General features: G+C 37.4%; 3 protein-coding genes across 5 annotated transcripts in view; 1 reads left to right on the plus strand and 2 right to left on the minus strand.

Moving 5' to 3' along the window:
* tpcn1 (two pore segment channel 1) overlaps positions 1 to 5972 on the minus strand; it is a 29588-nt gene extending 23616 nt beyond the window's left edge. Inside the window, exons 1-2 of the mRNA XM_062050791.1 lie at positions 5691 to 5972; positions 5330 to 5427 (exon numbers count right to left, since the gene is read on the minus strand). Of these exons, the coding sequence (XP_061906775.1) occupies positions 5330 to 5426 (97 nt within the window). The 5' untranslated portion in view covers position 5427; positions 5691 to 5972. The remainder of the gene's footprint in view (positions 1 to 5329; positions 5428 to 5690) is intronic.
* On the plus strand, positions 5904 to 13204 carry iqcd (IQ motif containing D). Its single transcript, XM_062050794.1, has 5 exons — positions 5904 to 6199; positions 6593 to 7237; positions 10405 to 10626; positions 10712 to 10783; positions 12657 to 13204. Exons 2-5 carry the CDS (start codon positions 6602 to 6604, stop codon positions 12945 to 12947), a joined length of 1221 nt encoding a protein of 406 aa, XP_061906778.1. The 5' UTR covers positions 5904 to 6199; positions 6593 to 6601; the 3' UTR covers positions 12948 to 13204.
* Positions 13205 to 14888: 1684 nt separating this feature from the next.
* Positions 14889 to 26282, minus strand: cfap73 (cilia and flagella associated protein 73). 3 transcript variants are annotated; one of them, XM_062049545.1, is made up of 7 exons: positions 26082 to 26282; positions 25848 to 25958; positions 20853 to 20945; positions 20093 to 20284; positions 15555 to 15776; positions 15301 to 15459; positions 14889 to 15224 (listed from the first exon to the last, which is right to left on the minus strand). In XM_062049545.1, the coding sequence occupies exons 2-7, from the start codon at positions 25953 to 25955 to the stop codon at positions 15129 to 15131; spliced, it is 870 nt and encodes a 289-aa protein (XP_061905529.1). In that variant the 5' UTR covers positions 25956 to 25958; positions 26082 to 26282; the 3' UTR covers positions 14889 to 15128. The 3 variants fall into 3 exon arrangements, with proteins under 3 accessions (XP_061905529.1, XP_061905530.1, XP_061905532.1); XM_062049546.1 differs by having other exon boundaries at positions 25848 to 26007; XM_062049548.1 differs by lacking the exon at positions 20853 to 20945.
* Between the last annotated feature and the right edge of the window lie 902 nt (positions 26283 to 27184).

Consider the following 27184-nt stretch of genomic DNA (forward strand, 5'->3'; position numbering starts at 1 on the left):
GAGCTGTATGTGTGTGTGTTTGTCTCGGTAGTGGAAGTCCACAGCACAAATCATTCACAGTGTTACAGTCTTTTTCCACCTTCCACACACGTGGGGATACAGATGGTCCCACATTCCACTGAGGACTAATGTTAACTGCAGAAACATTGAAGTGCTGTGTTGTGTGAGTGTCCAGAGCACAAAACAATGCTTGTGATGATCAATACATTTAATTCGATTTTAAATTTGGAGCTCATGAGAGTCCAGGATAACACTGAAATGGTGCATCAGCAGAGAAAATTGAAGTTTGAGCATCTTGTCATGACATCAACGCTCACAAGGCATTCAATAGCTTAACACGACATGTTAAATTAGCTTTGATAGATCGCAAACACTCCCTTCATGTGTTCTTCTCCAGCTGCATGCTTATTGTGTACTTCACTAGTCTATCTGGTCGCTCCACCCACGCATAGTTCATGATCCAACTCCTTGGATTAAAATGTTGCCATAATTAACACACAAACTGGATCTTAAAAAAAGAATGCAGTCACAGCCGTGTGCTGTCCACCGTGACTGTGTGACACTGCGGTGTGAGAGATCAGATTCTATTCCTGCAGAGGCCCGCCTGTTGTCCACAGAAGTGATGTCCGCCAGGAGCCATTCCAATCCATCTTTTGCCGTGGAACAATAATAGAGCTAAAAAAACAGCAAGTGGTGTCAGACTATCACAATCTGCTTTCATGACGTTCACTGTTTTGTAGTGGTCTAAAGAGTCAACGACATGAGCAATAAAAACTGAACTCCACCCCTCTATCCCATCACGTGAGCTGTCATCTGACTTAAAACAACTGCAGCGTCTCTGAAGAATTCCAACTCCCAAACATTCCCTCTCTCCAGAAAAATCTCCCAAGGATAATCCACAGTAACAGAATGTTTTCTTTCTTATCAGACACTCCTACACATCCTGGAAAACAACCTCTTCTCTTCCTGTTCATTTCAAGACCCAGTCTGCTCACACACACACTGTGTACACTACAGGGCACAAAAAACATGCTACACGTGAGGGTTTGCTGTGTTGCCATTTTCTCCGATGAGTCACTTTGTAACCTTTATGAGGCAAACAGTACAAGCTGAGAAGACGCATGCATGTACTGCAAAAGTGGACTAATGGCAAGCTAATGAGCATTAAAAAAAAAACCTCACCAAGTACTTTATTAGTATGCATACATACATACATACATACATACATACATACATACATACAAAGAGTGGCTATTTTGAAGAAACTAGAACAGGGGTCCACAAACTTTTTGACTCGGGCGCCGCATTGGGTTAAAAAAAACTTGGCCGGGGGCCGGGCTGTGTGTGTGTGTGTGTGTGTGTGTGTGTGTGTGTGTGTGTGTGTGTGTGTGTGTGTGTGTGTATGTGTATATATATATATATTCCTCTCACACTAATTGACTGAAAGAGCGCGCACTTGCTGTGGCGTGAGCGCGATGATGTCACATTATCATTGGGAAAATGCATTTTTAGACAATATGATTTGACTGAGCGATTAGGAGACACTGAGTGTATAACAAGTGGTAGAAAATGGATTAGAAAAATATATTTATTTTTTTTTTCTTTTAAACTTAGGACTTCTCACGGGCCGGGTTTTGGACGCGGGCGGGCAGTAGTTTAGTTTGGAGACCACTGAAATAGAAAATAAATCATGTCTCAAATATTTCACCTTTTTTTGTTAAGTATATAACTCTACATGTGTTCATTCATAGTTTTGATGCCTTCAGTGACAATCTACAATGTAAATAGTCATGAAAATAAAGAAAACCCATTGAATAAGAAGGTGTGTCCAAACTTTTGGCCTGTACTGTATGTATGTATATATATATATATATATATATATATATATATATATATATATATATATATATATATATATATATGAGAGACACATTTAAAAGTGTAATTAACATGCGTTATGTCCACCCAGTCATATAGCAAAAATATAATGATAAAAACAACATGATGCAGTTTGTAGACTTAGTCAATCAATAATCTTTAGAAATAAAAATTCCTTGACATACTTCTTGTTTTGGACTAAATCTAAAGTGTGCCTATTGCCTAATAATGTGGCTAGTGAGGGCACACAGCCATATAGAAGTAAACAACAGTACTTAGCATACATACCATAGCATTATCCAATCATTTAAATCAAAGTTGTTGTGGTGTTTAAGCAGATGTTAATAAACATCATTCAATATTTACACATTAAAAATATACTGAAATAGTCGATCCTGATAGCTAAATATGGAGGTATCCATTTTTGGTGGTTTAAATGCCCCAAACCTAGACATGATACAAATGCAAAAAAAAAATAAAGATGCAACACGGAAATGTTGCAAATCAAAATTTCTGCAATCACGCTGATGTAGTACTAAATAAAATAATCATAATCCTTACACAGGTTTAAAAAAAGGTGCCGCATACAAGCGTTTTTTCGTGTCTTTCTTGACATCTCAGGGTCTAAGATGACCAATTTCTCGGTCTATGGCCACATCCTTCTACTATCCAGATGAGAGGCATGATATAAATCTAGAATTAACTTTCACCAGCTCAGAGGCAATGCGCCAGCTCACCGGCTCAATATGTCAATTTAGCAGCATTAGCTAGTTAGCTCTCTGTGATCACGGCACCACTAAATATAGTTTGTCTGCATTAGCGTTTATAACAACAATTTCGTTAAAACTTGGTTAAAGGTGCTGTTTGCAACTTCCTCACAATAACATTTTTCAGAGAAAAAAAATCTAACAAGAACACTACCGGCTAGCTTATGTTACCATTAGTGATTTAAAGGCCTACTGAAACCCACTACTACCGGCCACACAGTCTGATAGTTTATATATCAATGATGAAATCTTAACATTGCAACACATGCCAATACGGCCGGGTTAACTTATAAAGTGCAATTTTAAATTTCCCGCTAAACTTCCGGTTGAAAACGCCTTTGGATGATGACGTATGCGCGTGACGTAGCCAGTGAAACAGGAGTATCGGTAGCCCATTGAAGCCAATACAAAATAGCTCTGTTTTCATTGCATAATTCCACAGTATTCTGGACATCTGCATTGGTGAATCTTTTGCAATTTGTTTAATGAACAATGGAGACTGCAAAGAAGAAAGTTGTAGGTGGGATCGGTGTATTAGCGGCTGGCTGTAGCAACACAACAAGGAGGACTTACTTGGATAGCAGATGCGCTAGCCAACGCTAGCCAACGCTAGCCGCCAACCGCATCTGTGATCGGGTGAAGTCCTTCGTCGCGCCGTCGATCGCTGGAACGCAGGTGAGCACGGGTGTTGATGAGCAGATGAGGGCTGGCTGGCGTAGGTGGAGCGCTAATGTTTTTATCATAGCTCTGTGAGGTCCGGTTGCTAAGTTAGCTTCAGCGTCGTTAGCAACAGCACTGTTAAGCTTTGCCAGGCTGAGAATTATTAACCGTGTAGTTACATGTACATGGTTTAATAGTATTGTTGATCTTCTGTCTATCCTTCCAGTCAGGGATTTATTTATTTTGTTTCTATCTGCATCTGAGCCAGATGCTATCACGTTAGCTCAGTAGCTAAAGAGCTTCGCCGATGTATTGTCGTGGAGATAGAAGTCACTGTGAATGTCCATTTCGCGTTCTCGACTCTCATTTTCAAGAGGATATAGTATCCGAGGTGGTTTAAAATACAAATCCGTGATCCACAATAGAAAAAGGAGAGAGTGTGGAATCCAATGAGCCAGCTTGTACCTAAGTTACGGTCAGAGCGAAAAAAGATATGCATTGCACTGCATTCTAGCCCGTCACTCTAACGTTCCTCATCCACGAATCTTTCATCCTCACTCAAATTAATGGGGTAATCGTCGCTTTCTCGGTCCGAATCGCTCTAGCTGCATTGAAAACAATAGGAAAATATGAGGAGGCGAACAACTGACTACGTCACGCTACTTCCGGTAGGGGCAAGGCTTTTTTTTTATCAGAGACCAAAAGTTGCGAACTTTATCGTCGTTGTTCTATACTAAATCCTTTCAGCAAAAATATGGCAATATCGCGAAATGATCAAATATGACACATTGAATGGATCTGCTATTCCCGTTTGAATAAAAACAATTCATTTCAGTAGGCCTTTAACAGAACACATTTGTTTGAGAATTGTCTATATTTTTCACAATTACAAACTTTATGTAATACAATTTTTTTCTGCAGGCTCGAATAAAATGATTGGTGTTCACGGCGGTCACTCACACGGTCTTGTCAACACGTCTGGGCAGGGAGCGTGTGCACACATACAGTCCAAGAGACGCAACGAACAAGTTGCAGTCAGGTTGTTGTTATTATAGAATATACATTTGATGACAGCTAATGCTAACTATCCAAATTACTAGTATTAACTAACAACACCTAAAGCTAATGCACGAGTATGTGTTACCTACGTATGTAATTACGTCATTACGGACGAGTCACTATGGACTGGACTTTCGCTGATGTGTTGGATCCACTGTGGACTGGACTTTCACAATATTATGTCAGACCCACTCGACATCCATTGCTTTCGGTCTCCCCTAGAGGGGGGGGGGGGGGGGGGGGTTACCCACATATGCGGTCCTCTCCAAGGTTTCTCATAGTCATTCACATCGACGTCCCACTGGGGTGAGTTTTTCCTTGCCCGTATGTGGGCTCTGTACCGAGGATGTTGTTGTGGCTTGTGCAGCCCTTTGAGACACTTGTGATTTAGGGCTATATAAATAAACATTGATTGATAGCCGTGAGAAGGAGGGCTATACTGTGTAAAATACATTGGAAAGGTAGCGCCCTCTATAGGCATCTGTGTAAATGTTGCAAACAGCCCCTCTAATACTCAGATCGCAATATGTAAAAGGAGTATTGTTGGCTATTTTTAGAGGTATTTATGCAAGTAATAGTCTACTCCCATAAGCTGCATTGTTGGCCATATTTTACGACTTAGAATGCACACACACACAAAAAAAAAAAAGTGTTCTATTCTTACAGAGGGATTGTGAATGCTAGGCAAAATTCCAAAAAGTGCACTTCCACTTTAAAGGCGGGGTCCCCTGTAAACCCTGCAAATGTATGTTTTGTTTCGTGAACTTGCAGCATTTCTCTAATGCAGTTGTTTTGAGTTGTGTGTGTTTTTGTCATTTGGCCCTGTCGGCCACCGTACATTCGATCCAACAACAATAGGAACAAAGTAACACCCACTTATTAAAAGGCAGATATAACGTCACATGATTTGGTTGATTAAATACACTTTACGGGTTAAAACGAGTATTTACAATACATTTACTTACTCTCGTCTCCCCTCTCCGGTTCCTCGTTGAGTAAACCGCTGTTTGCATCGTCCCAGGTGAGGATGAGAGGCACGTCGTCGTCGTCAACAATCTCCATTCTGAACAAAATAAACAAATACTAGGTTAAATGAGAGAAACGTTACTCGGAAAAAAAGCTAGTTAACTACATAAATAGACTGTTTTGGTGGAAAACAGTATATCATGGCATTGGCTAACGCTAAGTTGTTAGCTTAACAAGCATATAGTACTTCGAAGTATTGTGGTGAACCATAACGAAAATAAATACGTAATTAAAATGTTAAGCAGGTTAAAAAACAAACATTAAATTGACTGTCGAGTAAGTATATAGTTTGTTGTTTACAGCTTTGGTCGTGTCCTGTCACGCAGGGGACATCTGTCACCGAGTCAGCAGGTCAGTGTCACAAGCCGTCCTTCTCCTGCTGCGTCCATCTCGGCATCTTCTCACCCCGGAGAACTGAATTATGTGCAAACTCCCAAATTATTAAGCCGCTTCTCTAAACAAAATGGGTGTTGTTACGACAAACTTTCCTGTAAACACTACATTAATTTACAAAAACAACCCGAGCGCTGCTTCTGAGTTAGGATTGTGTCCGTTTTTACGACACTTTCAGCGAATCACGGCAGTCTGTGACCATGTTGTATTTCAAAATAAAAGTGGCAGATATTGTAATACATGAATTATACATAAATACAAATATAATCCTTTCAGATCGAAAATATGATTTGGGCATAGGGTAATTTTAAAATCCTGTAGTAAATAAACAGGTTTGACTCCTATAATAGTATTCACTCAGCGTCAGCTATGTTGTCGGTATCATAGCAACTGTGTTTGGACGATCGACATGTCAAGTAAGTACAAAATAGCCTTTCTGACATATTTTCAACAAAGTGGAAATGCAGGGTGTTTTTAATATCAACCTAAAAATACGGTCGAAAGCTGAATACAAATTTAAACAGTTGAAGTTTAATTTGGATTTGTTAGAATGAATGAAGAGTATTTGCGAAGAAATGCATTTCGTTTGTTTTGAGAATCGTTAGTGACGTCATCATATGACGTAATAAGGCGCAAATATTTGGGGGATACCCACAGCCATGATATATTACTCTAAGGGAAATGGATAAATAGTGAGATTACATATTGAACATTTTATCTGGTCGTTTTATGTGTGGGGTTATAAATATAATTAATAATTATTAAGAACATTAATTAATGCATTATTATTTTCTTTTTTGCACCACCAGTGACACAGCATGTCTGACGATCAACTGATAGAGACAGACACGACCCAGCTCATATTCCCCGGTCTCCAACAAGATGACGACTGGGAGAGTGACCACGAGGTGCCGCTGCCCAGGCTCCTCTCTCCTGAGGCCCAGTCCATCTCCAACATACTGGAGAACTGCATCAGTCAAATAGAGATCGCAGCATCTCTGCCTGCAGTCCATAAGTCAGAACACTCGTCTGCTGAGGTACGTGATGAGCTCACAAGGGCTCTTGAGGTCCATCAGATATTAACCGAAAAGCTGGAAAAATCTAATGGTCTCAATGAGGAGCCAGGTGGACCACCAGAAAAAGAACTTGCAAAAAGGAGAAGGAGGGCTCAGCTTGAGAGGGACTTCAAGTACTCTGTCAGGGATCTGCTAAGGTTGTTCCGAACCCACCCTGATGCCATTTTGGGGTTTAAGCCAGACGTGGACATGGAATTAGGAGATGCTGAGCACACGCTCATTTTAGGATTAAAGCAATTTCATGGCCACATGATAGTCAGGTTGCAGACCAGCCCGGAAGAGGAAATACTGCTAGCCGTCGAGACGGTGTCACCTGACACGGATATGATCGTCAAACTGGAAGAAACAGCTGCAGCCATCATCCAAAAAGATGCAGAGGTAAGCAGTTATAAACACATTTTCAAAGCAAGAGATCTCCAACGGAGGTGGCGACTTGTCCAGGATGTACCCTGCCTTCCGCTTGGAAGGAACTGGGATAGGCTCCATCCAGAAAATAAGAAGACAAAGCAGGATCCCCACATTACCACATTTTCACATCTTCCATCCATCCATCCATTTTCTACCGCTTATCCCTCTCGGGGTCTTGGGGGGTGCTGGAGCGTATCTCAGCTGCATTCGGGCGGAAGGCGGGGTACACCCTGGACAAGTCGCCAACTCATCGCAGGGCCAACACATATAGACAGACAACATTCACACTCCCGTTCACACACTAGGGCCAATTTAGTGTTGCCAATCAGCCTATCACATCTTATCTTAACAATATTTTCTCCCCTTTCTTGCAAGTGTGTGCCATATCATCATCATTATTTATCATATGTTACATGATCTTGTTCTATTGTCATTTTTATCCTTTAATATTTTACTTATTGAGCTCTTATTGTCTTAAATTATGGGTTGAAGCACACATTTAATTCTTCCTGGCACTATCAACTATTTAAAAGGGACCTATTGCGCAAAACCAACTTTTCTTACCTACTTGTACCTGTTTTTGTGTATTTGGGATCCCAATAAGTCCAGCAAATTTTAAATCAAACCATGGAGGCATTGCGGAGATATTTATAAAATAATCTTTCCTTCCGTTATTCTTTGCCACACGAGCCGTTTGGAATTTGCTCTGACTCGTGACGTTTTCTGACCTGTGACATCTCCATATAAGGTAGAAATTTACCCGAAGACCTTTGAGCGAATCAGCCATTGTAGTTTGACATTGTAGTCCATGGGTCCCCAAACTTTTGGACTCGGGGGCCACAACATTGGGTTGAAAGAATTTGGCTGAGGGCCCGGCTATCTATTTTTGTGTCCATATCTACTGTATATGTATATATAATATAATATATCATATGTGTGTGTGTGTGTATATATTTGTGCATATATATATATATATATATATATATATATATATATATATATATATATATATATATATATATATATATATATATATATATATATATATATACATATATATATATATAAATTTAAAAAAAATAAATAAATATATATATATATATATATATATATATATATATATACATATATATATATATATATATATACATATACATATATACATATATATATATATATACATATATATATATATACATATACATATATATATATATATATATATACATATATATATTTATATATTTATATACTGTATATATATATATATATATATGCATAGGGTTACGGTTATATAACTGTGTGTGTACATACACTATATTGCCAAAAGTATTTGCCCACCTGCCTTGACTCACATATGAACTTGAAGTGCCATCCCATTCCTAACCCATAAGGTTCAATATGATGTCGGTCCACCTTTTGCAGCTATTACAGCTTCAACTCTTCTGGGAAGGCTGTCCTAAAGGTTGCGGAGTGTGTTTATAAGAATTTTCCACCATTCCTCCAAAAGCGCATTGGTGAGGTCACACACTGATGTTGGTCGAGAAGGCCTGGCTCTCAGTCTCCGTTGTAATTCATCCCAAAGGTGTTCTATCGGGTTCAGGTCAGGACTTTGTACAGGCCAGTCAAGTTCATCCACACCAGACTCTGTCATCCATGTCTTTATGGACCTTGCTTTGTGCGCTGGTGCACAATCATGTTGGAAGAGGAAAGGGCCCGCTCCAAACTGTTCCCACAAGGTTGGGAGCATGGAATAGTCCAAAAAGTTTTGGTATCCTGGAGCATTCAAAGTTCATTTCACTGGAACTAAGGGGCCAAGCCCAACTCCTGAAAAACAACCCCACACCATAATTCCTTCCCACCAAATTTCACACTCGGCACAATGCAGTCCGAAATGTACCGTTCTCCTGGCAACCTCCAAACCCAACTGCTCGGCCATGGAAACCCATTCCATGAAGCTCTCTGCGTACTGAATGTGGGCTAATTGGAAGGTCACATGAAGTTTGGACCTCTGTAGCAACTGACTGTGCAGAAAGTCGGCGACCTCTTTGCACTATGCGCTTCAACATCCGCTGAGCCCTCTCTGTCAGTTTACGTGGCCTACCACTTTGTGGCTGAGTTGCTGTTGTTCCCAAACTCTTCCATTTTCCTATAACAAAGCAGACAGTTGACTTTGGAATATTTAGGAGCAAGGAAATTTCATGACTGGATTTGTTGCATAGGTGGCATCTAAGCCAGTTCTACGATGGGAATCATTGAGCTCCTGAGAGCGGCCCATCCTTTCACAAATGTTTGTAGAAACAGTCTCCATGCCTAAGTGCTTGATTTTCACCAAATAACCACCATTACATGTAATGTAGACCACAAGGAAGTGTTTTAAATGTAGAAAAAATAGTTCCCCTTTATTAGGTTCCTGCTATATAAGGCACTTTGGGCTGTATAATGTTAGTTAAGGGGTTGTTACCATTGTACTTTAAGTGGTACAAATTAATAAGGTGCAACAATGGACCTGTACTGAAGGGTACAGAAATGTCTCTCAAAAATGTACAACCCAAGCAACAAGCAATGTAACCTTTTAGGTACACGCTGGTACCTCGTATTTTTGAGAAACTGTTCATAAGTCCCTCTACCTTGACAGAGGCTGAAGATAAACAAGCATAATGTTGTCAACACTATCCGTCAGTGAGTAATGTGTTATTTTGGAATGGCCCAGCCAGAGCCCAGGCCTAAATACAATTAAATATGTACCCGTAGTGTTGCTGTGCTGGGATTGGTTTGGAATTGGAATATCATGTATTATTATTGTGATAGTGTGTGTTATTTTGTTGGACTGATTTATATCCTGTGTGATTTTTGTAAATAAAATAGAGAAAAGAAAAAAAATCTGTGAGGGCTTTGTACAATTAAACAAAAGTAGAATCTTTTTCTGCAGTTAATGCAGTTTTTGCGTGACTGTGTTCAAAGCGTCACTTTTTTAACAGCATATGAATTATATGGTGGTCTCATCTTTATTTTATTTTTTACATCAGACAGCGGTGGTGTGTGGACTTTTTATATCCATTGTTCATTCATCCCAACATTAAAGATAGCAATATAAAAAAAATAAGATCATGTCTGACCTCTCCCCAATGCCTTAGATTTCCAAGAAGACAGATGACCTCAGCATTTTGGAACGCCGCCTTCAGGAGAGCCAGACGAAAGAAGTGGACTGGTGGCTTGTTGCAGACAAACAGTGTCAGTCCCTCATTAAGACTTCGCAGGTGAAGCAGGCCAGCTTCCAGCAGGAAATCGACAAACTCAACATTCGCCTCCACACGATGACGCTGAAATACAGAGAGGGCGAGAAAGTACTACAAGAGGTGCATTCACTTGGTTAATGAGAGTTTACATCATTTATTTAGCTGGGCTTGTTGGGTTTTTTTTAAACGTTTTCCTCTTTGGCAGATAAACGAGAATGTGGAGATGGAAATTGAATACTTGATCCAAAAGTTTGATGATGAAATAGAAGAGCACCAGGTACAAACTTTAAATACTCATTGTTTATGTCTTGTAACACATGTATTAGTTCAAACACTTACAATTGTGAACCAATATTAATCACAAGATTGCTCTCGATTAATCACGATTGATATTTTTACATACAGTAGTACTTCAACTTACGAACTAAATTGGTCCTGGGACGGAGCTTTTAACTGAAATCACTTGTGTCTCAAATCAATCTCTAATTGAAATTAGTTGAAATCAATTTAAATGATGCTGGGCCCCCCAAAATAGCACAGTTTTAACATTTAACATGTACTTAAAAAAACAAAAAAAACATTCAGATAAGAAATATTGTATAAAACAATGCAATAGAATGTATTTCTAACAACTACAGTAGTTTAATGAAGTAATATAAAAATAATGTACAGCATTAGCTTGGAGAGTGAACTTATACTATGGCTCCTTCGAGCTAATGATGTGTGGATCGATACTGGAATATATATAGATACTGCAGATACCACATATTTTTGTTCTAATATCAATGCTCAAATCAAAATATCGATATTTTAGTTCAGGGGTGTCCAAACTTTTTTCACCAAGGGGCCGCATGCTGAAAAGTCAAAGTATGTGGGGGCCATATTGATATATTTTTTAATAATAATAAAAAAAAAGAAGCTAAAAACAGATATTGTGTCAGTTTTGTATTTTAGGTGACTAAGTATATTATCATTAATAGTTAGAACCTTTCAGATTTTTCTCATTACATGCTAATTGTTTTGCTCTTTTTTTCAAACATTTTTACTTGTTTTATTCCCATGTAATAGTAGAATAATAATAATAATATATAATAATAATGACAATTATAATAATATGATTGTGTAACAGCATAACTTAATGTGTTAAAAATATCTGCCTGTACGAAAATACCAATGTTCCGTTACATAATTAAGTGTTTATTATTGTTATTGCAATTTTCAAATTACTTCATAAGTTAGTATTTCATTTTTTTATTAACTAACTAACTAACTAACTAACTAACTAACTAACTATACTTTGTTTATATTTAAAGTATATTTTATTTTGTATTTTGAGAACTTCTAATATTTTAAATCAGGGGTGTCTAAACATTCTCCACCAAGGGTCGCTTACTGAAAATGAAAGGTCAAGTATGGGGAGGCCATTTTGATATTTTTTTATTTAAACAAATTCTAAAAACAGATATGATATATATAATGTAATGTGATTAGGTTTATTATTATTATTAATTATTAGTTTAAAAATGTGTTGGGTGGCTCTCACGTTAGAAGAAGTTGGGGGGTTAATCATTTTGCAATGCAGTCTGCTGAAAATCATGGAAATTGCCACTCTACGAAGCAACTGACGCTGTGCTCAAAGGTAGGATTTCCAAAACACATTTTAAGATACTCAACACTCTACTGCCATGTGGCAGCTAAAGTTGATAGTTCAGCCCCCCTCCCCCCCCACACACAATTTGTCACATTTCACGTGTCAGGTAGACCATTCACCGCAATGAATGGGGCCATTTCATTGTACCTGTTCAGTCATGTTTTTATTTTTATTTTTTTTGGAGAGGACTATCATGGTGTTTAGTGTCTTCTATATTGACTTGCTTGGTCGTGCAGCCTGTCACTACCTGATCAACCGCACATTTGCGCACAAGTCAACATTTTTCCTCAGATTAGTAATCAATGTTTAATTTTGCTAGTCCTAGTGTTTACTTCCCAGTAACAGACATAGATAGAAGCTTGGCTATAGTGAATATGTCACTCTGTCTTCTTACTACAAGAACTGCATTTTAACCATTGCGATTCTCTAAAACGATGAATGAATTGTTGAAATATAAACTTTAAAATGGTAAGTGACCGTCTTTCTCTTTATCTCCCAGGCTGAGCTGGAGTTATGTCAGATTGATGTAGAGAGGGAAGAAGGAGAATGCAACAGACTGGAGAAGCCCTATGCTGACCTAGAGAAGGAGTACAACCGCATCATGGAGAAGCGGCGGTTGGCGGAAGAGAAAAGAGTTACAGAGTTGAAGCTCAAAGTCACTCTTTATTGCCAGTCCTGGTGGAGGGGATACTGTACCCGCCGGGAGTTGGCTCTTAATCCCATGAAGCCGAACAAGAAGGGCAAAAAGAAGGGCAAGGGGAAGGGCAAAGGGAAGAAGAAAAAGAAGTAGTCCCAAAATAAAATGACAACAACACTGTGTGAGCAGCAGCAGGTTTGTAGTATGGGAAACATGCATTAATAGATGTTTGATTATTAATAATCAATATCGATGGGGCACAGGCAACTGATATGTTGGGTATACCAGCTGCTGCTTTGTGACCACAAGATATCGTACTGCTGAATATTCAATGAGAGGCGGTCACTGATTAACTTTCATAAAGGTTTTAAATACCCTTATTTTTTTTAATAAATCAGATTTTAAAAAATTCTAAATGGTGTAGATCTGTTTTTGGATTATGTATTTGTTAAGTGCAGAATTCTGAAGATTTATCATAGATGTTGCACACACTGAGCCCCTCAGTGCCGTAGTGGTCAAACTCACTTTCAAATGTTGATAAATTATAATCCAAAATGTACATTTTGAACTAGTTAACCTTTTGTATTATTATTATTAAGGAGTTATGATCATGATATATAATATTATTTGCAAAAGTAATCTAACACACTTGCCATTGCTTTTTATTTGAAATACAATTCATAAAACAAAACAAAACAATAGAGAGTGAGTTTAGCCACAATAACACTGAGGGTCTTAATTACTGTGAAAAAGTTAAATCATGCATGGATTAAGCAACTATTTATTTCGCTGCTTATTTATCTAAACTGGGGGGTTTTCGGAGGAGCGGGTCACAATTCCATAATCTATGCAGTAAGAAGATTATGTATTTGTGAGACAAAGAGAATATTATTGTGAGAAGCTAGCATCTCTGGGGAATTATGTAAAAAAATACATCTAAATTAAGATGTGTTATCTGATTTGTTTTTATGCCATTTCTCTTAATCCAAAAAAATAGGCAAAGGAAAACATATATAACAATGAAAATGAAAGAAAATAAGGATGTATAAGTTGTGTAGAACCAACAATACATTTATTGTATAATAAAAAAACATGTTTATATTCTATTTAGCAACCAGCAAGTCATGGAAGTAGAATTGTCTCACTTATATATATCAATATGATATTAATACATATGCATATATTAATAAATATACAAATACAAATGTGATATACAAATAAATAATTTGTATAAAAAAATGCATATTTGTAAATATATTTTTGGGATTTGAAAATATATACAAATAAAATTTATAAATATAAAAATGTGACATAAAAATAAATCAAGAATTTGTATAAATAAACGTGTATTTGTAAATCCATCCATCCATCCATTTTCTACCGCTTATTCCCTTCGGGGTCGCGGGGGGCGCTGGAGCCTATCTCAGCTACAATATATTTTTGATATTTTAATATAAATATGCTTGATTTTGTATTTGTATTTGTATTGAATTTGCACATGTGGATCGCTGTTTTGCTTTTGTGTCGATGAGACATTTCTACCACAAATCAGATGCACAAATAAATGTGACCTATACACTCCCCTGAACAACCAGCAGAGGGCACTGCAGCCAGAGCAGTCTGGGTCACAGAGCATTATATGCATTATATGCAAAATGCCCGGAGTTCTCTGCACAAAAACAATCCACGTCTTTACAGAGAGAACGCACAACGGGTCATAGCTAGCTAACGTTAGCGTTGTATTAGCTAATGCCAATTTATCCAGTTAATCTGAAAGACCGTGCTAGCTGCTTATTTTATTGTATCAATGCCATTTATTGACCTGTCCCGATGTAGATACTGATCTCTTATCTGTGCAATGTGTGGCTGGTTGTTCAGGGGAGTGTGTAGGTCACATTTTATTTGTGCATCTGGTTTGTGGTAGAAATGTGTCATCGACACAAAAGCAAAAAAGCGATCCACATATGCAAATTCAATACAAATACAAAATCAAGAATATATTCATATTTAAATCTCTAAAATATATTTACAAATACATGTTTATTTATACAAATTCTTGATTTATTTGTATGTCACATTTTTATATTTATACATTTTATTTGTATATATTTTCAAATCTCAAAAATATATTTACAAATATGCATTTATTTATACAAATGATTTATTTGTATATCACACTTGTATTTGTATATTTATTAATATATGCGTATGTATTTATAACATGTTGGTATGTATAAGTTGATATAAGTGAGACAATTCTACTTCCATACAAGTACACAGTTTTCACTTTATATTGGAAAACCTATGGAGGCAAATACAGTCACAATAATGTTTTCATAAAGTTACAGTGTTATGTTCTGTGTTGTTGCTATGTGTGGTACTTTGGTGTAATTTGACAATGTCTTTGTGGTCCTGGATGAACATCTTGATCTACAAAAAAAGACAGAACAACTGTGAAATGTGTTTAGAGCAGATCTTTCTCAGTGCTCATTGTCAAAGTGCAAACCTTGTCCAGTTGTGTCTCAGTGTCACCCAGAGCCACACCTTTTTCTCCCTCCACAACGCCGCCTGTCGACTCATAGAGGTTGAGCGTCGCCATCTTGATCAAGCCCAGCAGGAGCGTTTCCTTGGCTGCTGTGTCCTGGATATGTTTCCACATTGTCTCCTGTGTGAGGTGAACAGAAGGAGACAACACAGGAGATGACAATTCTCACAATAAAAAAACAAAACACTTTGTCCAGTGAGGATTAGATTTGATACCCAATGTTCCACTTCAGGTTGGGCCCTCTCCAGTTTGCGATGGAGCTGTGACAGTTGGTTGCTGTTGTGCAGAAGCATCAAGTGATGCTGGCTGTTAAAAGCTAGCAGGGATTTCCTGTGGTGGTCCACCTGCTCCTCGTCTTGCCTCTGCTTCTCACACAGCTGTTCTCGGATGCGGAGAAGACTCTCCAGCTGACCTGCGAGAGATGCCTCGTCTTCAAACTGTAACACAAACACAATTACATTTACTAGTTACCTCAAACATGTCAGCGAGTCCCATAATGTCTTTAGCCCAGTGTCGTGAAAGTTTGGGAAAAATACCTAGATTGTATCATAACTGTGTTTATTCATCTGTAAAGCAAAGCCTTTACTTCAACACTGCTCTCCCCATTTTTGTTTATTAAAATGGATGGATGGATATTGTGATGTGTCATTGGGTTTTATAAAAGGTGTTATACTGTCTACATATTTGTTATTATTGTAAAATGTCAAATGTGTTTTCCAAAGACGACTTTGTATCTTAAAAGGACTCACCAAAGAAAATGTGTTGAAATTCCGACATTTAATACAGTGAGAATTTTTTTTAGATGAAAGCTAATTGTTATGCTTGAAGTTGCAAACAATAATTTGCATTACAAGCCTCACCGCCATTAGTTGGCATTGCAAATATCACAGTGAACCCTGTAAGATTCGCCCAAAACATCATGTCTTTCTCTCTGGCATTAGCCTATAGTGAGAAATGGACATATCTTTGTTGTCTAACCATTGGAAGGAAGAAAGTGAGTGTGAAGGACAGTGCTGAGAAGAACAAGTGATTATACACATTGAATTAAATAACTAAATCATCAATAATGTGACGTGGCAAAGCAATTTGAGCGTATCACTGGTGATCTGCACCATACTGAAGCAGAATGAGTCTAACACCAGCCAAGAATGTTGAAATAATACCAAATCGGTGAACATTTATCCAGGAAAATATGGGAAAGCTTTGACAGAGAAGCAGCTGGAGGGAGATAACGTAGAAGTCCAATCTCCAAGGTAAATTCTGTACATTATTATTACATTTGTCATGGTTGCGCATAATTGCTGGTGGCGTGACCCCAAGATACATAGATGGTAGACGAAGTGCAGAAAAGAAAATATCTTAAAAGGGGAACTGCACATTTTTGGAATTTTGTCTATCATTCCCAATCCCTATGTAAGACAAGACCACATAGGTTTTTCTTTTTTTATGCATTCTAAATTGATAATACGACAAGTACGAGGTGGCTAACAATGCAGCTAATGGGAGTACTCTATTGCGTCCATAAAACCCTCTAAATAACCATAAAAAAACCGGTAACAATACTCCATTTATGTCTCGTGACCTGACGATTAACTAAGTATTAGTGACATTGTTATATTATAAGCGCTAACCCAGCCAAATTACTTTTAGTGGCACCGTAATCACAGAGCGCTAATGAGCTTATGCAGCTACAGTGTTGACATATTGAGCCGGGGTCCGGTGAGCTGCTACATTGCCTCTGAGCTGATGAAAGTTAATTCTAGATCATGCCCCCAATTTGGATAGTAGAAGGTTGTGGCCCTACATTGAGAAGTTAGTCAACTTTGACATCAAACTTAGATATGGAGATGGCGAGAAAGACACAAAAAACACTTGTTTGCGGCCACCTTTCTTTTTTTTATATCTCCGGGTGGATTATGATTAATTCTTCATCTAAACAGGAAGATATAAACATCCCATCAGTCAGCAGTCATCGGTGAGAGCAGACATTGTACAGTAAGTATTCTAAAAATTATGTTCATAGTTTGTATTTCTTGTTCATCACTTAGCAATACTGCTGCATAATGCTTAGTGTTTCACTAAAGTGGGATCTGATTAGCAAACGGCTTGTAAAAGTTGTAGATCATCCTCCATATATTTAGGCTAAAACAAGTAAATATTACATGTTATTATAAATGTGCCTGTTACTAAATTACATACATATTTACAGAGTGTATATAAAATATTTGCAGTTTTTTTAGAGTGCTTTATAGGCTGAACAGAGCGAATCCCTTTGGCTCCATTGTCAGATGACCTTTGCTAACGTTTATTAGAATGCATAAAACCCCCCAATTATTAACGACTCTGATTCTTTGATCATCATTATGTTAAGTTTGACATCATAACTCTGTTGTTTTGTCAACTTGCCAGCTACTTCTAACAGCTTGCGTGTGTGAATGGCAGGAAAAAAAGCTGTGACTCTCTTTGGGAGAAGCTGTTCGGCACCACCTGTTATATAATATAAAACAACATGTCTTTTTCAGACTGTTTTCTTAGAGAAAAAGATACAGATGAGATCTGGTATCCGGGTCAGTATTGTAATAGTACTTTGTCATGCCCGGATTGCTAATAATCAAATGTAAATAATCAAATGCAGATACTTTTTCTTATGCCTTCTGATCTCTCTCTCTCTCTCTCTCTCTGTCCACTACTTGATGTCCATATCCTACCCCCCCCCCCTCCCCCTCCACACCCCTGATTGTAAATAATGTAAATAATTCAATGTGATTATCTTGTGTGATGACTGTATTATGATGATAGTATATATGATAGTATATATCTGTATCATGAATCAATTTAAGTGGACCCCGACTTAAACAAGTTGAAAAACTTATTCGGGTGTTACCATTTAGTGGTCAATTGTACGGAATATGTACTTCACTGTGCAACCTACTAATAAAAGTCTCAATCAATCAATCAATCAATCAATCAATCAGAAATTCTTATGTGCTTTCACAATTTACTACATGCTGTAGAAGAACATATACAGTATTATTGTGCAGTATATGTTGTAAGGGTACACACCTGGGCTGTCAAACGTGTGGCCCACGAACAGGTTTAATCTACACCGCAAGATCAGTTCGCTAAATATAAAAATAAGCTGCATTTGTTTTTAATGAAATTAACTGCTGTTTTAAATAAACTGCTGTTTTAAATGTGTCCACTGGATGTCACAATAGCAATTCAAGTGTAACCCACATCACACATGACATTGTTTAAAGATAAGAGCCTTCTGGATTTGCTGCCACTACTCCAATCAGCGCAGGCACAAGCAATCAGCTGCTCCTTTTGTGGCTGGCAGCAGTATCGACGCACAATACCTCCGTGACAGTCTCTAACTGTCGCTCGGGTTCCCTGGACCATCAAAGGAAGACATGTTGCGGCAGGTTTAGACTTTCGTTTATTTTTCAATAAAACCAAGTCTGTTGCGGATTGCTTTTCAGCACTTACCGTTTCCTGCTCGCTCCTTCGCCTGCTTTTCAGCCGCGTCCGTCCCGCTTGCTTTTCAGCCGCATCTGTCGTCGTCTGTCTCGGGCTCTCCTCCTCTGTCGCTCCGCGTCAGCTTCCCCCTTGCTCCTTCCAGTCTCTCCCCTTTTCTTCAGCGAGAGGAGATTGGATGATTGTGCCCAGGTGCGCGGATCGCGCACCTGGGCACGATTGTGGCGACGCTCCTGGCGCGCCCCGCCTCGCCGCTCATTCGACGTCCACGCCTCCTCGCCGCCATCTTGGGCCGGGCCCCGGCGTGCCCTGCCTCGCTGCTCGCTCGCCGGCCCCACCTCTCCACAACCTCCTTTTATTGTAAATTATCCATTCAACGGATAAAATAACGAAACGGTAAGATGCAAAGACTTGAGTCTACTTGACCATCATCTTTGTAGTAAGAGTTCCATGCAGTGCTTGCAATTGGCTGAATGCACGATGTGCACCCTGAACTCCATTGGAAAAATGTGTGTTTCTACATTTGTTGTGTTTGTTCTATTTTATTTCATGCTTAAATCTCCTGTGTTAACATTGGTATGTAGTTATGTTACCTTGATTTTGGTGGCTTTAGTGTCATTTTGACGATTGTTTTGATTATATTATAATTGTAATATTTGAATGATCGATAAATGAATGTGTTTTGGCAGTTTCGGATTTCACCAATGCGGCGCTTTGAGAAAACACTGGGTTGCTTTTCAAAACACGTTTTAATGGTGAACTGCCAACAAGAGAATCCTAAACAGGAAGTGCTCTAAGTTTAATGGCTTTGTAAATACATTGAGACAAAGTCTAAGTTCATTGTGTTCTTCATGGTGTTTTTGAAACCGCACCAATTTTTTCCTCAGAATTTTCAACTAATAGCGTTTTGCCAAGATAATTATTTGTGATGTGTACATTTTTAGAATGTGCTTGTTTTATTTTTGGCCAAAGTAGGACAAAGAAATCAATCTGAAATTGTCCTTATTTTTAAGTTTTAATGCTATGATTTTACCAGCCCGCCCTACATGGGAATAGCATACATATTACTGAATATTATGCAATTTACTTCAACTTTGGATCCAAAGCACTGAGGAAAGGATAAGAGAGCTAAAATTTTAATCAGAATCAAATTAATATACATACAGTATGTACTTATGCTCTACGGTGTTAGCATACTGCACATACTTTTGTACAGTACAGTATACCAAATGTTCCTGTACGGCACATTTATTTAAGCATCTTTTTATTGCCTTACCTGTGTTATTTTCACCACCTGCTTCATGAAGTTCTTATACACAGTGTCTCTGTGCATGTGATGCAGGAGCTGCTGTTTCATATGCTGCAGGTGGGCATACTCCTCTTGTAGCATCTTCACCTCAGTCTCTTTCTCACTTGCTTCTTTCTTCTCCTTCTCAGCTTTCTTCATGTTTTCATCAGCATCTTGCTCCTTCACAAAGGGAGATGTTGACTTTAGGGGGTTCAGTGCTCCAACACAAAAAATATAGGATTATGGGACTGTACGAAGGATTTGTGTGTATTGTGAACTAAAACCTTGCTGTTGTTCAAATGACTCAACTTTATTCTGACACAAAGTCACTCAAGGCTAGAGCTTTTTTTTTCTAAATGCATACTTCATATGTCATTGTAGCTCCTTTACATCACTTTATGAAGAATCAATAAAGAACGCTAAATTTTGACACACAAATACAGATAGAGTAAGTGTGAAGTTGTATTTCATTCCATGTAAAAAAGGCTTAATATATCTACAACACTTGAGTATTGATTTTTATTTTTTATGTTTTTTGGGTTAGTACCATGATTTCTTGCATTCTATGATAATGATGATCACAGCAGAGACACAGAATGATCATGTTTTTAAGCGCCGTCAGAGCACCACTAAAATGTTTGAAACCAATGTGTGCATTTTAAATGTACAGCTCATAATAAGTTATAATTTCCTGAGTAAACTTTGTACTCAACTTGTTTAAAAACTACCACGTTAAGCTGTTGTATACCTTTGGAAAGGTATTAAAGCTTGACAGTAGATCTTTGGCCTTCTTTGCTTCCTTGAGCAGCTCCACTTCACGCATTTGCAAACTCTCCAACTTCTATAACACCACAAACAAAAAATGTTTTTTATTAATATTAAATCATCACTGTTTCAAGTAAAAAAACAAATGGTGGAACACAATGCATTACATATATATACATATAGTATAGGAGGATAATATTCATTTAGGGGCAGCACAGTGGCAGAGGGGCTAGTGCATCTGCCTCACAATACGAAGGTCCTGAGTAGTCGTGAGTTCAATCCCGGCCTCGGGATCTTTCTGTGTGGAGTTTGCATGTTCTCCCCATGACTGCGTGGGTTCCCTCCGGGTACTCCGGCTTCCTCCCACCTCCAAAGACATGCACCTGGGGATAGGTTGATTGGCAACACTAAATTGGCCCTAGTGTGTGAATGTGAGTGTGAATGTTGTCTGTCTATCTGTGTTAGCCCTGCGATGAGGTGGCGACTTGTCCAGGGTGTACCCCGCCTTCCGCCCGATTGTAGCTGAGATAGGCTCCAGCGCCCCCCGCGACCCCGAAGGGAATAAGCGGTAGAAAATGGATGGATGGAGGGATATTCATTTAGGGCAGTGCTTCTCAATGATTTTATGTTATGCCCCGCCCCCCACATACAATAGAACGAAGAAAACAAAAAGCTGCGCACTGCAAAACGTGCTCATTGTAGCCATTAATCCTGACTTCCTCATTTTAATTTTAAAAAATCAGCAAAACCTGTTTTAATCATTTTTGTTTTGCAGGTTTTATATATTGTGCTCCTGAGTAAAGTTTGTCATGAATTTACATTTATTTATTCTTTTTTTTTTAATATATCAAATGGTTCAAGTCGGTCAAAAAATGTTTTTAGTTTAAATAACGATTATATTTTTTTAAATTTCAGGCAAATTGATGCACTTTATATATTTTCTGTTACAGATGTTAATAAAGGTATTGTTTGTTGATCTGTATTTCTTTCTTTTATCTTTAATGTTAGGAAGGATACAATGTTATGCACTGGTGTACTTATAACAATTGTATAAACAATTGATCGACAATTGATATAGAATGAGGGGAGGACGTGAAACCAGGAAATGGAGGTGGAGAAAAGAGAAACTGCCGTACTTACTGCACAGGCAGAAAAGCAAGCCCAAATAAGCTACTACCCATTCAAAAACATGCCCAAAAAAGTGTAACCCACGACCAGGGTTTTGCAGAATTACTTTTGAAAAGCAATTCATTATAGTTACTCGTTATTTAATTGAATTAGTAACATAATTACTTTTTTACAAATGTAGTTATTTACTAAGGAAAGTAATTATTGTGTTACTTTTCAAACACAAAAAAACCCTAAAATATCTGATATGTGCAGTTGAAAGACGTTTCATGAAAGCAGTGTGTGTGATTGAGTGCCTTTAAAAGGCGTTGCTTGTTGCCAAGTGACGTATGACGTCAGCGAGAGAGTCAGACAAAGCAGCATTAGCTCAGCTGCGTTTGGTAGCTCTTGCGAGACCGCAGCTTTGTTGAATCTTTTTATTGAATTGTGTTACCTCTGGTTAACAAAAAGATTGAATCTGCTTTGATGTCTGTCTTGTCTCTTTGTCCACAAACGGGGTATTGTTAGATTGCAAGCTTATCACTTCAATCATTGATTTGTTTATTAATCCCACGTAGCAGTAGTAGTGGTAGTAGTAGTTGTAGTGTGCGCATGAGTGTGCTTACTCACATGTTGTTTGCTCTGTGATGTTGCCTTTTCCTATTTGTTATCAAGTTCATTTTGGTGAGGTGCTGCTTGTTGTTTTTACTAGCAAAAAGATATGTCCTGCATTGAGATTGCTGTACTTATAAAGCTGTCATGTTGAGATAAAACCACATAAAAAGTAGTGTGCCACGTTACATTGTCCAACTTTAAAGACATGAGCAGGACGCCCAGAAGTAAGTTGGCTGACTTTTAAAAAGGCGGAAGAATTAAAAGCAAATTTTTTTTTTCATGTTTATGCTAAACACGTAATGTCTTACAATTACAGACAGAGCAATCTATGACCTTGTTCACACTGCAGGTCAATTGCGATTTTTTTGCCCATATGTGACCTGTATCAGATTGTTTCTTGTCAATGTATACAGTACAATTCGGAATATTTCAAATCCGACCCAGACCGCTTTCGTATGTGGATATAAAACGGATATGTGTCGAATGTGACTGCAGTCCGAACGCTCCGGTCGCGTTCATCCGAACAATACGTCATCAAATTGCGATAAGCGTCATAATTATTCGCCAATATAAACGGTTGCAAAACAAATAGTTGACAAATTAGTACAAAACAGGCGAAAATAATGTTTTAGGAACTCACTCCTGTCTCCGGCTGCTCGCCCACATGCTCTTCAGAGCAAACATCAAAGCAAATGTCATACAAACGGCGAGAGCCAAAATGCTTGACCTCTTCCTTCTTTATCTTCTAAGTACAATGATTTGTCAGAAAAAGTTTACTTTGATTGAACAAAATCTTTGGAATTTCCACAAATGCTGCAGGACTGAGACCAACTAGAATTGAAGCCATGTTTACTTCTGTAAACACTGCAGCACGTGTGACGCCATGACGTCATGGCTACACGCGGGTCAGATTGTGTTTACATTAGACATTGCATTATTTTGTAACGTGAATGATTATAAAAAGATCGGAAGTGACAAAAAAAAAAATCACAATTACCGGTAGACATCCTACCCTGCAGTGTGAACGTAGCCAATGTTATCATAGGTCTGGCTCCACTTTTGTTCTATAACTTGCAGCATTTATTATGTTTGCAGATGATACAAATATATATTGTTCAGGAGAAGACTTGAAGGAAGTGTTGAGGATTAAGGATTAAGCTTCAGCTAAAAAAAAAAAAAGGTTTGATATTAATAAGTTATCAATAAATGATAAGAAAACTACATTTACGGTGTTTAGTGGTGCAAAGACAAATTGTGGAGCAAAATTAAAATTAAATCAAGTGGAAATTGATAGAGTATATTAAACTAAGTTCTTGGGAATAATAATTGATCATAAATTATGTTGGAAACCACAGATTGAATATATAAAGGGAAAAATATCCAAATCCATTGCTATTCTTTATAAAGTAAGACACATGCTGAATAAGAAATGTATGCATATATTATATTATTCTTTAATTTTTTCATATCTTACATATTGTGTTTAAGTTTGAGGAAATGTCTATAAAACAAACATAGACCCAATAATTAAACTTCAAAAAAGGGTCATTAGAATAATACACAAAGCGTGCTACTATGAACCTACCAATCCATTATTTATATTTAAGTTAAAGTTAAAGTACCAATGATTGTCACACACACACTAGGTGTGGTGAAATTTGTCCTCTGCATTTGACCCATCACCTTGATCACCCCCTGGGAGGTGAGGGGAGCAGTGGGCAGCAGCGGTGCCGCGCCCGGGAATCATTTTTGGTGACTTAACCCCCAATTCCAACCCTTGATGCTGAGTGCCAAGCAGGGAGGTAATGGGTCCCATTTTTTGTAGTCTTTGGTATGACTCGGCCGGGGTTTGAACTCACAACCTACCGATCTCTTATATGTTCTAATGTGTTAAAATGTTCAGATATTGTGTTTTTAAAAACAATAGAAATTATGTTTCGAGTAAAGAACAATAGCCTCCCATCTTTTATTCATAGGTTATTTAAATTAAGAGAAGAAAACTATTATTTACAAGGGATATTGATTTTTGAAATATGTAAAGAACGAATATAAAATATACATGTATTTCAGTTTTAGGAGTTAAATGATGGAACAAGCTCAGTGATGAGTTGAAGACATGTAGTTCTTTGTTAAGGTTTAAGAAAGCCTTGAAAGGTGAAATAATGGAAAATTATAAAATATAGCAACGATTACTTCCATTCCATTGATTTTTTTGAACGTTCATGTTCCAGGCAATCTAATTTTCAGTGAATGTATAGGATAGGCAAATATAAGCCTTGGCTTCAGTCTATTCCTTTTTCGGTCATTCTTTTTCTTTTAGTGTGTGTATGTGTATGATTGTTAATATGTATAATCTGTTAAATTGATCACACAAAATGGTTGATTATATGACCGAAATAAATTCATTTAATTAATTCATTCATTTCTCTAATGCAGTTGTGTTTTGCAATTGTGTGCGTTTTTGACATTTTCAGTATTTTTCGTTCGCATTCATTTTTTGATCTTACGGCATTTTCCATCTGTTTGTTTGCTTTCAGTTTTGGATCATTTCTGTGACTTATCATAAATTTGTCTTTCACTTTTAAATTAAAAAAGTACATACGAAAATCCAAACATTTTGTAGACCTAACCAATGTGTTGTTTTTAATATCTTTGGTATACCAACCATATGACTTTATACAGTACATACATGAATGCAGCTGAGATAGGCTCCAGCACCCCCCGCGACCCCGAAAGGGACAAGCGGTAGAAAATGGATGAATGGATACATGAAACTGGGCTTTTAAAAAACTATTTAAAACATTTTTTTTTTTATTGCAAGTCATAGCTCTGTGAATTATTTTTTTATATCATCACAAATATATATATATATATATATATATATATATATATATATATATACAGTATATATATATATATATACTGTACATCCATCCATCCATTTTCTACCGCTTGTCCCTTTTGGGGTCGCGGGGCGTCGCTGGAGCCTATCTCAGCTACAATCGGGCGGAAGGCGGGGTACACCCTGGACAAGTCGCCACCTCATCACAGGGCCTATATATATATATATATATATATATATATATATATATATATATATATATATATATATATATATATATATATATATATATATATATATATATATATATATATATATATATATATATATATATATATATATATGTATATATATATGTATATATATATATATATATATATATATATATATATATATTTCATTATATTTCCTTGCCTGTTTCCGCTCCTGGAGTATCCCCACTAGATGTTGTTGCTCCTGTCGGTCCTTCATGACATCAACGAGAGTGTCGTTCCTGTCACGGAACTTCATGGCTGCCATCATACACTCGAACACATAACAAGGACGCCATTATGAACACTGATAGTTCACACGGCTTCGTGTAAAAACGAACTGTGAAATGTTCTCCTCGGGGAGTTTCAAAGTTGATTCATTAAGTCAAATACTCACGCAGTGTTCAAGTTTTAAGGCGGACTCTTGTTAATAATTCCAATCGGTTTTTTTTGTGTTACTTTTCAAAGTAGTTGATTGAGCTCCTTCCGGTGGTTGCTATGGTAACACGACCACAACTTGTGAAGAGTCACGCGCGAACTTCAAGAAGGACGCCTTTTCAGGTAAGCACTTTAAGAATGTACAATTATTTTATTATTATTTTTGAAAAATTGAACTTTTTTGTGAACCTTATAGTCTCGCGCGCACACAAACACAACAACACTTCCGCATTGTCCGCCAATCACCTTTCAGGCACGGTACGTTCATTAACATGGGAACTCTGAGACTAAATATTAACATGAACATTAACACCAACAAGTTGTTACATTACTTTGGTATTTGGCTCCCCTGACAGAAACATGATAGAGGCTTTGGCCAGAATTTTTTTTTTGCCTTTGGTGGAAGGAAATAATATGCTACAATAGTTTTGTTGTCCGGAAATCTTGTTTATTTTTTTATGTAATGTCCTCTGCAGTGGACAACAGTGTCTGGTGCCAACTTCTTTCAACCATCATCTTTTCTAGAGTTTTGATGTGAGGATCAGAACCTTTCAAAACAAATAATGAACACATCAAACAGACATAGTTTACAATGTGAAGCTGTTTATAGTTTTATAAAAATGTTCATTTATAACGATTTACACAAGCAAAACATTGAATACCCTGTTGCTTGAACTTATATTTTCTGACTTATTTGGCATTTTATAAATGTTATGCCACCCTTTTTTGTAATTTAAGTAATGTTTTTCCCGGCATTAATATATTTTATTGTGATTATCATAATATCATAATTTTTTTTATGAAAAAGGGGTATTAGCTAGATAAGTCCTGTATAAGTTAAATTAGCACTTAAAACACATTTTTCTAGCTGAGCTACAATTTTACAGACTTTTGTAGTGCTGTTTAAATTTTATATTCAGTTGTATTTGATTTTAACAGCTATTTTATTGTTTTGTTTTTATTCCTGCCATTTTTTCTCTTTATTTTTATTTTTTTTAATCAATTTATTTTTGTCATTTTTACCTAACGTGTACAGCACTTTGGGGCAGCTTGAGCTGTTAA

This window comes from Entelurus aequoreus, linkage group LG06, assembly GCF_033978785.1.
Source record: "Entelurus aequoreus isolate RoL-2023_Sb linkage group LG06, RoL_Eaeq_v1.1, whole genome shotgun sequence".
Taxonomy (NCBI): Eukaryota; Metazoa; Chordata; class Actinopteri; order Syngnathiformes; family Syngnathidae; genus Entelurus; species Entelurus aequoreus.